General features: G+C 36.5%; 1 protein-coding gene across 1 annotated transcript; it reads right to left on the bottom strand.

The window, feature by feature from the left end:
* Positions 1–718: 718 nt before the first annotated feature.
* On the bottom strand, positions 719–11,502 carry LOC144958672 (catenin beta-like; the record flags this gene model as incomplete). Its single annotated transcript, XM_078890795.1, is given in 12 exon segments — positions 719–3,092; positions 3,846–3,963; positions 4,832–4,950; positions 5,432–5,582; positions 6,048–6,315; positions 6,678–6,829; positions 7,419–7,625; positions 8,154–8,257; positions 8,662–8,806; positions 9,486–9,690; positions 10,327–10,631; positions 11,315–11,502. Coding segments are annotated over 12 exon segments (2,168 nt in total), but the record flags the coding sequence as incomplete, so codon positions are not given.
* Between the last annotated feature and the right edge of the window lie 577 nt (positions 11,503–12,079).

Below are 12,079 nucleotides of genomic sequence, written 5' to 3'. Positions count from 1 at the left end.
AATGTCTCATCCTGACGTTAAGCACAAGCTCCCCACTAAGAGGAACACACTCAAATGTTTACAAATCATATATAACATGTAAAGAAAGAACAGTGCAAAACAGATAGATGATTGACAAGGAAAAAAATATCTCCCAAAATTAACTATACATTTGACAGTTTCCCCTCTCAGCCAGTGCCAAGACAAAACCAAGTAATCTCATTCCAAGACGAAAGACAGAAAGCAAGTTGGAAAACAGAAAGTAAGTACCTCCATGCCCACTTTGGGAGGTCAGGAACCCCACCTAGAAGAGTGACCTCCTCACCGTGCCTTTAGTAGCCAGACAGTATCGTCTTTGTGATCTAAAGTGCGAGTTTATAACATCCAGTAAGCAATGGCTTAGTAGTTGAGATTCTTCCAATGTTGGTTATGGTACCAACCAAGGCAATTAAAATGCTCATGTGCATCGCTGTTTGTCGAGTTATGTGTTTCATTATCTTAGTCCCAAGATTTTAGTTCTCACTACAGAACAAGAACATGGTAAGGCCATGGGCCCTGTGAAAAATCCACTGGCCTCGGGAAGCCAAAGATACAGGGGGATAGAAGACAGAACAAGTACCTCCCTTCCCACTATGGGAGGTCAGGAACCCCACCCAGCAGCCCGACCTAGATCTACACCAGCTGCATTGATGTTAAGGCGTAACCAAAAAGTAAATAGGACCAAACCTAAGTCATGAGATGTACAAAATGAAAATATTTATTGATCATGCAACTCACTAAAAATATATCCGTCACAAAAATCTTACTGCAGTATAATTAATTTGTTTTTCTTCATAAACTGAATTGGGAGTGAGGGGCCGGGTACACGGATATAGTTTGATTTGGTATGTATAGGTCAAAAGCTCTTTAATTTTATCAAAATCACATATTATAGTCAAAAATAAAAATAATCAATTTGATGCTAACTGCATTTCCAATGAAGCTGCCCATAAATAAAAGTTCAGAAGTCGAGTGATCTGGACCTCAGAACAATGACAGAGCTAACGGCAAAGCAAAAAAATCAATCAATTAATTTATATTTCGGTCAAAGAGAAGAAAAAAAATCTGATTCTGCCAGGCGCTTTCTCAATGACATTAAACACGAACATTTTAAAGAATTATTAATTTAAGCATTTAGCTCTGGGGTTAAAGGGTAATGTTATGACTGCTTTGTTATTTTTTTTCAATAATTTTCTCTCTAAAAAGTTACAATCAATATAAAAATAATATACTAGTGGTAATAATAACAATATATGGTGACGTCACGACTTGTCAATGAATGAGCGGATGAGTAAAACGTAATGTCAATGAAGACGATGAAGGAGATAGGGTAATGACATGATAATAACATCGATGATAGCTAGATATATGAATACAATGAATGACAACACTCAATGAAAATGAGGCAACAACACGTAGTAGATCTATGTCTTATGAAAAAGAAAAAAACAAACACTTAAAGTTTAAAATGATGTTAGATAATAAAATAATAATATTGATATGTGTGCACACATCATTTCATTGCATGGTCCTCATATAAATCATGTTGCATAAACTTGTAGTGCTGAGTTGTTACACACCCCATGTCTACTATTTTTAGCGGAGAATGTTTATAAGGTTATAACTAGACAAGCCTTATAATTTATACATATACTGCATAGAGCTTATGTGCCACTCTAGAGAGAAGATTGATTTCTATTCTTAGCTTTAAAAGGTTAATTTCAGAAGTTGTAAGGAGCCTGCATCACTTTGAAAAATAATTCTTCAGTGCAGAATTTTGAAACATAAAAAGCCTTGCTACATTTTGAAACCACACCAAAACAAAAGTCAAATCGTGATATCTTAGATGTGTGGTTGAATTTTGATTTTATTCCGAGGCGTGTAACATTAAACAGACACTAGTGATTTATGAACGCATTAAAATGTAATCTTTTAAAATTAAAAACCAGAGACGAATTTAATAAGTTTTCAGTTTTGTCCAAATGTTAGTGTGACTTTTCAAAAAAACCTACTCCATCCAAAATTTTTTTTTAAAATGTATAATCTCTCACAAAATCATATTAACAAGATCAAATACTTAGAAGTCAAAATAGAAATATGTACAAAAATCCCTGCCTTTTTTGAAAGTTGATTTAACAAAGTAAACCAATCATAATTTGTTAACATCAATTACCAAAATGAATGGACAGATCTTGAATAAATCATGGCTTACAAGCAAATTGTTGACAATTTGCATACTGCCTTTAAGAAGATCCTAATAAGTTACAAAATATCATAATCATGAAATCATCTGAACATAACCCTTTGTTTTTTTATCCCAAACCCACCACTCTCAAACATTCATAACTGAGGTTGACAAAAATGTGTGGAGTTTACATATATACATAATCAAAAAAGGAAAGGTTATGGTTCAAAACATTAATTATATATATCAAAAGTGGAACTGTAAATCAATCAAGATCAGTAGGGCGAATGTGAAAGGCACCGATAGGCAAATGTTCCTCCAGAAAAATTAATTTTATAATAAATAGGATGCAAAACTATGCATCATGGGCACACTTAGTAATTGCTTTGACCACATGCTAATTGTTCCATGAACTGAACAATGCAGTAATATTAGAACAAATATAAAAATTTCAGTTCTACACTTTAGCAAACATTTTTCTTTTTTTTACTTTTATTAGCCACATGCCTTGACACCCATTCAATCCAGTCACCTCCACAACACCCATAAGCGATGCACGCTTCCACTACATGACAAACTCCAACTCTTAGCCTACATTATTATCAACCTCAACCATCACCCACCCGATCAATCAAATCCCATCCCATATCCCCGACCCACTGTCCCCTAGAGACCCCATCTGGCTACACATCTGTGTCATACCACATGTTGGGATTGTCTCCAGCAGACCCTGGTGGAGGTGGACCCATATTAGGGTCGAGATTGTCAAAGTTGATGTCCCCTGGGCTGGCCAAGTCTGTGAGATTGTCGAGAGGACCATAGTTGCTTCCATGCTGACTGCCGATCTCAAGGCCTTGCATGGAGTCAATAGGCACTTGATGTTCATAACCTGAAGACAGAAGATGGTCGTATAGCATAACCTTTTTATTCTGAAGAGAACAAAATGACCATTAAAATTTGGTGAATGAACGTTAAATTAAGTAATGTCATTTTAATTCAGAAAGGGAGGAGAAGGGGAAAAAAATTATAAATGATACACAAGAGAAATGAGATGATTTCCTTTACATTTATCATCTCCACCGATTAAAACACTCACACCCAAGTGTCTCTCTCTTAGTAATCCTAACTTATGTTTTGTTTTAGGATTTTACGGTGCTTGCAACACATTAATCTCAATTAAGCGCCTGTAAAAAGAAAGACAATAGGATAATCAAAATATTCTAGCCTTATGATTAAAAGCACCCGGGATATAGTTTAAGTAGGGAACAGATATAGATTCCAAGAGCACACCATCAATTAACTTAGTTTGAGATCACCTATAAGTCTCATCCAGACACAAACAAAAGAAACAACTAAAAGGAGTACAATCAAATGGTTGCACCTAGCTATCATCTCTCAAAACTACACATTTGAGTGTTTCTCTCACAGCCATGGACCACGGCCAGGGAAACTAAGTAATCTAATTCTAAGACAGAGATAAAAAGGAGGTAGGAATACATAGAGGGATAGAAGACCCAGTAAGTGACCTCCCTGCCCACTATGGGAGGTAAAAAAAAACCCACCCAGAATTCTGACACGCGTTAAAGTCATCTCAACCTAGAACAAGAATGGAAAGAAGTTAAAGAAAAAAAAATGTATTAACCTTGTGGTCCCCTTCCCATATCCCCTTGGGACCCACCACCGTACAAGCCCCCTTGCATTGGATACATCTGGTCTCTGGAATCTTCTAAAGGCATGGTCATGTCATCAAAACCTGGAGGCTGAAAACATAAAAAAAAAGAAAAATTTATTTGACTATACGATTATACTGTTTGAAAATGTGAAAAATTCTCAAATCAAAATGGTTGACGTTATGCTAAGAAGGGCTAAATATAATATAAATATAATCAATACAATTCCCTTGAATCATCCCATAGGGGAAATTTGTGTTTAGGATCTATTCCAAGGGAAGACTGGAATAACCTAGGCATCAGTCGCAAACTGAGCTACGGTGAGGTGACTTACTCAAGGCCACACAACACAGCAACGGGTGATCGAACTCAGTACCTTTTGAGTATGAAGCAAAGACCGTACAGCCGAGCCATGCTGCCCGTAAAAATACTCACTTGATTAGAATCAACAATCAGAATAACCAGACGCGAAAGCAATCTAAGAATGCCATTGCCTTTAAAAATGAAAATAAAACCCCACACACTACTGACATTTGATAAAAATAAAAATGATAAATTATTCCATCTAAAACTAGTTTTCTTAATTTTCAATTCTATCCAACATGTAATCCTGCCATATCTAATGAAATCTGTTGAAAGAAAAAAGGGTCAAAAGATTCCGGAAACGCAATAAAAGCCAATGATACATTTTTAGGTGAATAGTTGATATTCCTCCACTCAACCTGAAAGTTTTCACTTTTAAAGCCTTTACAGGACTCGTGACTTAGTTTTAATCACTTTTCTATTTCATATGACATCCAAATTTCATGAAGAAAAAAATTTGTAGAATTTGCCACCATTTCTGTTGACTGCTCTGAGAATATGGATATGTTTTCATGTGCCACCTTCATTGGTTGATGAAAATCCTAATCAAATCAACGTGGTTTACAAAATCAATACAATTACATCAGTTTCTTACCCCTGTCATAGTGGCATCTCCACGATGTAACGAACTTGTCAATTCGATGGACAGACGTTTCTTGTAGTCTTGGGGCTTGTCTTCAGACATGCGGAATAAGACAGCAGCAGCATAGGTAGCTGTCAATGAGAGATCACAAAGAGTTGGAATGAAAACATTTTTAAAAAAAATTTACAGCATACAAAATGAATGAACAAACATATGAACGACATTTAGTAAGGATATTAAACAAGGACTGTGAGAAATCACTAATTAATAAAGGTGGGCAAGGTATTGCACGTATACCCAAAGGACTCAAGTTTTCCTTGAGTAAAAATCTTCGCCAACATTGCCATTTTTGCAGCGCTGCAGTGTGACCGACAACTTATCTTAATCCTATCTCAAGAAAAAATATCCTTTGGGGATGAATAAATGAAATTTATCTTAATCATCTAAACAAATAAAAGAAAATAAATCTCTAACATGCTGCAAGTTTAATAATAAAATTAAGAATATGATTGAAAATCCCCATCCAATGTTTGTTATTATAAAGAAAATATTAGACAAATGAAAAATTTTAAAAAATTAATTAGGTAAAATAAAAACAAAAACTCAACTTACCGACGCCTTCATTCCTAGAATGGAGCAATTCTGTGAGTGGGGCAGTGGCACCTTCTTGTTCAATCATCTCTGCACCTTCCTTGTCGGCAGCCAACTCACAAAGGACACCCGCAGCAACTCGCTGGATATTTTCAATGGGGGAATACAACAGCTGTTGGGATTGAGAGTTTGTTTTAAAATGTTAATTACTCGTCACTGTGCACAATGGAGAGAGGCGGTTCAAAAAACAAACAAAACAAAAACAACAAAAAAAAACCCAACTTCAATGAACAAAACAAAATGAAAAACAATTCAAACAGCATAAACTGAGAGCCTAAACAATAATCAAAATAGCTCTATAGGGTAAAAAAATCTTATAAAAATGAGAATGACATACTCTGAAAACCCGAATACAGCTTTTCTCCATATGAAAAGCAATGACTTAACTTATCTATAGATGTGTGAAGTGAAAAAAAAAAGGGAAATGAGGCGAAAAACAAAACAAAGGAATCACTACCAGATTGCTGATAGACCAAGGGAATAAAAAATTCAAAAGTACTTAACAATAGTGATGAGAAAGATTAAGATTTACCACCGAAAACATTACTCAAGAGTTAAGATTCCAAAAATGCCATACCTGTACGAAAAGTGGAATACAAGTGAGACCTCGGATTACAGCTCTGTTGTGGGCCTCACGAGCTAAAATGTGAAGGGCTCCGACAGTTCCTTCCACAATCTCCTCCATACGGACACCATCCACATATCCTGACATGGGTGGACCGTTGTTGCTGATAGAAGCTCTTCGCTGGGTGTCTTGATTGGCCCTGATCAACAGCTGAACAATTCTGGGCAGTGCTCCGTGTTCTCGGAGAGGGGCATGATTTGCAGGACACAGGGCCAAGTTTCTGGGAAATAAAAGATGGAGCATATTATATAGATGCAAGGAATTCAATGACAAGTCCTTTACAGATCTGAATCTACACCTAAAAAAAAAATGTTAATCAATTAGAATATGTTACTGGCCTTCAAGTGACACGAAGGAAAAAGTAAAGAGAATGGAAAAGCAGTGGTGAAATATAGCTTGAACTCCTATTAATCATGAAAAACAAGTTCAATGTGAGTTGCTGAAAAGGCAAATTCAATAGGATTTACAATACAAAACAGCTAAGTTTTTTAAATCCCTGATAACCAGTCACAAGATTATTCCTTTACCACCCAATGAAGATTTAAGGTATGTACACAGTGGGCTATAATGTATATCTTTTACCTGATAAGCCCAACAACTGCTTTGATGAGAGGCCATCTGCTTGGAGGGTGCAACAATTTGACCAAAACAGGAAGGCCATAGTGGAGACGGACAGCGTTCTGGGCCATTTCAGCTTCTGGGTGGCGGGAAGTCAAGTGACGAAGGGCACATACCTAAATAAAAAAGTAACATTGTCAATGTGAGAAAAGAAAACTAATGGATGTAGTACAATATTCAAACCAATCAAAAATCATGACGTAATGATCCAACCAAATATGAAAGATTTCTAGCCAGTGTTATTATAAAACAAAAGCCTTCACAATATGAGAATTGATCGATAGACCAGAAACAAATCTTCTTGTGGTACACACTGGTGGTTTTGCCCCTACAACATAACTTACAACTTGCTTTCTTAATTCCAACCCAATGTTAAACAATAAACCTGGCCAAGACAATTAATCTCAAAATCTGAAAAGTGTGTGCAAAATACAGACCAAAACAAAACAAAACGAGAGAGAGAGAGAGAGAGAGAGAGAGAGAGAGAGAGAGAGAGAGAGAGAGAGAGAGAGAGAGAGAGAGAGAGAGAGAGAGAGAAAGAGAGGAAGAGCGAGAGAGAGAGAGAGAGAGAGAGAGAGAGAGAGAGAGAGAGCACAAACACTGCCTTCATCCTTATATTTCCTTTTTATGTTGTTGACATCATTTCCAAACACCTATTCATAAAATACCCCCCCCCCCAAATAAAAACAACAAAATAAAACTCACAGCCGGTTCTGTGATGTCCTCCCTGTCACCAGCCTGCATGATAGTTCTGACCAAGGCCTCAATGCCTCCAACTTGGACCACCATGATCTTGTTGCGTTGGTTGTTGCAGGTCAAGTTGGACAGGATGCCAGCGGCACATGTAACCATGTTGATGTCGTTGCTAGCAAGCAGTTGAACCAGCATGTGGAGCAAGTTGTCCAGCTGATCCTAAAAGTAGAAAAATAAATAAAAATATCAGAACAATAAAACTATTATAAAATCAACCACACACATCTTTAGAAATCTCAGAATGTTTATACTCAATCAGATTTAGTTAAATTTGCACACGTTACCCATTACCAGTTCATTTTGTACCAGATCGCGCATATGGCCTTGATGAGCATTGTAGACAGATATAATTCAATAACAAGCAAAGGGAAATGAGTTGGTGATGCAACGAGCAGACCTGCCAGCTGTAGTGAAAAATGTGTGGAGCTACAAATGTTTGGCTTAAATTACAGAGCTAAAAAACCCTTTAATTCATAATTACAATGAAATCAAACAATTAAAAAAAAATTAGCCCAGCATAAACTAAAATAAAGGGGTAAATCATATATAAAAACATTTTCAAATATAATTATTGTTAAGTCTGAATGAGAAAGACAATAGAAGGGGAAAGGGTGGGGAGGAGGTAAAAAACAATTATATTTTTCATTAATACAAATAGCATTGATCAGTATAGTAAGAGCAGCTTGCCATCTTAGTTGCAGCATCTGAGAGATTCCTGAGTGACCACAAACAATTTTGAACAAGACGTTGACTCTGATGACCCAAGTGAATAGCCAGTGCTTGCATGCCACCTATAAAAGGAAGGGTAAAAATCAATAAATTAAAACTATTAAAATTTTTGTGTCAATCTCGTTCATTATATAATCAAAACCGTCACAGAATGAAATTTTATTAAATTACTGATATAATACTCGTGAAGTTTAATTTATTTAAAATACAATGCACAGATTAAAAGTTTTAATTCCTTGTCATGCAAAGCTACTTTACAACATCAAAGTAAAATACAAAAGAATATAATAAAGAATTTCTAATTCTCTTGTCAGATGATTAAAAATGAGCCTTCCTTCTTCAACAGACAGCAAAATAAATAGGTCTATATATAACATAAGCAATCATTTTAGTTACATAAGCCAAGAAGGGAATTATCAAATAGTATTGTCTACCTGATAACTGACAATTACTACCATTCACTTACCAGCCTCAACAATGGCAGGCTTGTTGCTGGAGCACACAGACAAGACTTTAAGAACACGGGATGTGGTCCACAGCAACTTCTCATATGTGTAGGACTTCATGATGCGTACCAGCTCTCCTGGGCCACCACTTGCAAGGATGATGAGCTGAGAAAGGGGTAAAAATTATTGTCACAAATGGAATTGAAGGCCATGGGTTTAGAGCGAAAAGTATGTAATTCTCTTAAATAATGTGTGAAAACCAAAAACCTAACCATCTTCCCCCCAAGAGCGGAGTACAAGAGATGTAACTCAAAATTAGTTTTTAACTGGATCATGTATGTAAAAACAATGATTTTATACATAACATTATTGCAATGAATTCCTAAATATCAAACACCAAGAAAGAGGGCTGGAAGAATTCCTAACAAATTTACTGATTTCATTCAAGGTCAATAATTGACTCAATATGACAAAAAATCAAAATGAAATAACAATAATTATAATAAAAAGAGAGAGAGAGAGAGAGAGAGAGAGAGAGAGAGAGAGAGAGAGAGAGAGAGAGAGAGAGAGAGAGAGAGAGAGAGAGAGAGAGAGAGAGAGAGAGAGAGAGAGAGAGAGAGAGAGAGAGAGAGAGAGCAGTTTTACAAACTGCATTTGAACAATTTAAAAAATCATAATTATGTATAAAGTCCAGATACTTTCCATGACTAGTCCCTTGTCTTAAATATTCAATTACATGACCAGGGATTTTAAACATGATTTACAGACCTAACCCCACACAGTTACAAGGCCTGTTATCAAAATAAAATATCATGAAAAGAAACATCACATTAAGAGTACACACCTTACTCTCCTGATTACCATAGGCCAAAATCTGCAGACAATCTGTGGTGATAGCCAAAAATTTGACATTGTTGTTTCGCTGCAAGAGTGCTACCATCTTCTGAAGACCCCCAGCCAAACGAACTGCCATCTTAGATCCTTCTTGGTGAAGCAAGAGATTGTGAAGTGTGGTGATGGCGTAGAACATGACTGACTCTAATGGTGAACTGAAACATCAAAATTATATATACACATGTATATTCCAAAAGTGGTTACTTTATATTCAATCCTTTTAAAGTAATTGGGAGTCCATCAAATCTGTATGTAGAACATCCGTCTTGAAAACGATAACCCTGCTCAGTCAATATTCATTTTGGCAACTCTATCAATCCAGCCGACTGCACTGCAGTCTGTTAGGTCTGGCCAAAAGTACTCTGTGACAGAGCCCTATACAAAGGGTAGGAAGCAATTGCTAAAGCCCAATTTATGCCACATAATCCACGATAAACTCTGGTCAAATGAGCCTACTTTGCAGTGTTTCATCTATCCCTGCTGGGACCCTCTTTTTCCCTTGACAATGTCAATGGCATGCACAGTTACATTATTCGTCACTGCCAACAGTCTGGTATTATAAGTTTACACCAGGTCAGTTTTGGATCAGTGTTGCCAATCTTATTTTTTATTGACAACATTCAACATTACTTGGCCAGTGAAGCCACAATAAAATAAGAAAAATGACCCCCCCCCCCCCCCCAAAAATGAATGCAATTATGGAGGGGAGCTGAATGCCCCCCCCCCCTCCCTCACAACACAAACAAACAAAAGAAACCAAAAGAGAGAAAATAAACAAAGCAAATGCACACCTCAGTAATTTGACCAATGCAGGAATGCCACCAGATTTGAAGATTGCCAAAAGGCCCTGTCTGTGATGCGACAGGTTGTGTAGTGTACCAGCTGCACAGCGAGTGGTTTCAATGTCATCTGTATTGGCCATAGCCCGGATCAGGGCACTGATCATCTGTGGTGAGTTCATAATGGCGTGTCGACTAGCTTCCTTCTTTGACAATTGATGCACCATCATAGCAGCCTGATAGACAACTACTTGGTCCTCATCATTGAGAAGTTTGATCAGCTCTGGGATTGCACGAGTTGCCAAATCTGCATCATCCTAAATATTTTTTAAGTAAAAAATTTAAAAAATTCTCACCTTCATAATAAATCGATGGAAAATCTGAATCAATAATGACATTTTACAATAAAAATAACACAATGGCTAAACCAGTCATTTATAGTTCAATAAAGCCATTACAAAAATTGTTGCTAAATACTTTAAATAGCTATTCCCCAAAATCTTCTTTACTGTGTGGTGTTTTGTTTGTTGCTTTAGGTCTCTTCCAACAAAATTGAGGTTATATGAGAGACCGCTGAAACAAAAAAACAAGCAATCTAACAAAAATATTACAAATGTAAATCAAAATCATAACCTAAAGATACCATAAGCTAAATTATAAATAACCAAGAACAAACAGGCAGAAGATTTACAGAAAAAAAAAAAATCCCCTGTCAAAAATACAATCACAAACCAAAGAAGCAGAATAGGCTAGTAAAGAGAAGAAGAAACGACATCACTATCGGATCGTACACCCATGCGAACATCATAGGTATATGATTCAAGGGTGATGCTCCCATCCAACCACCCGCTGTGGTGTTTCCTTCTTTTCATTTTAGAAAGGAAAATACTACTTCTAAAACTTTATTCTTTAATTTTGCATACAGCTGTAAAGCTCAAAATGTAATACACCAACCACCACCACCACCTCAAACACATGCGCAAATAAGATCAGTCATTACCTGATAGTTGATGAGGTTGACAACAGCATGTTTCAGCATCTGTGATGGCTCAGACAACCTCTGGACAGCTGTTGGTTGGTCAGGTTGGATCTGTGTGGAGGGGATTGAGACACCTTCTGGCATTGTTTCTGGGAACATGGCAGCTCGCACACGCTGAGAACGTGTCTGATTCAGCTGCTGATTGATGTCTAGATAGGATGAAGAAGAGATAGATTAATACAACAAAGATATGTGAAAGCTTGACTTAGCAAGCAATGCCAATTCAATCGAGATAATTTGTTTCTAACATTATCAGAGAACAGAGAAATGCAATTTGATTACAATGTTGAGAATCCTAAATTTCCTGTTTGCCACAGAATACAATAATATATCCCCAGTCTTTCTTTCTTTGAAATAAAATCTGTATCAATTTGTTTTGTTTTTGTTTTTAAGGGTTTTACGGCGCTTGCAACACATTTAGGTTATATCAGCGCCAGTAAAAAGGAAGAAAATGGGATAGTAAAAAGTTATAGAATTACAGTAAAAGCACCCAAGAAAAAGTAAGACATAGGGGAACTGGGAACAAATAGGGATCAGATGTAGATTCCAAGAGCAGACCACCAATGCACTTAGTTTGAGATCACTAAATGTCTCATCCAGACACAAGCACAGGTCCCATCTAAGAGGAATACACTCAAATGTTTACCAATCATTTAATATAATATGTAAACTCAACATAATACAATGCATAATAGAGAGATGATTTACAAGGAAAAAAAATATCAT

Source organism: Berghia stephanieae, chromosome 13 (assembly GCF_034508935.2).
Source record: "Berghia stephanieae isolate SIO BIC M18660-M18661 chromosome 13, UCSD_Bste_1.3, whole genome shotgun sequence".
Taxonomy (NCBI): Eukaryota; Metazoa; Mollusca; class Gastropoda; order Nudibranchia; family Aeolidiidae; genus Berghia; species Berghia stephanieae.
Note: the sequence above shows the minus strand (reverse complement) of the source record. Positions and strands in the feature narration are given on the sequence as shown.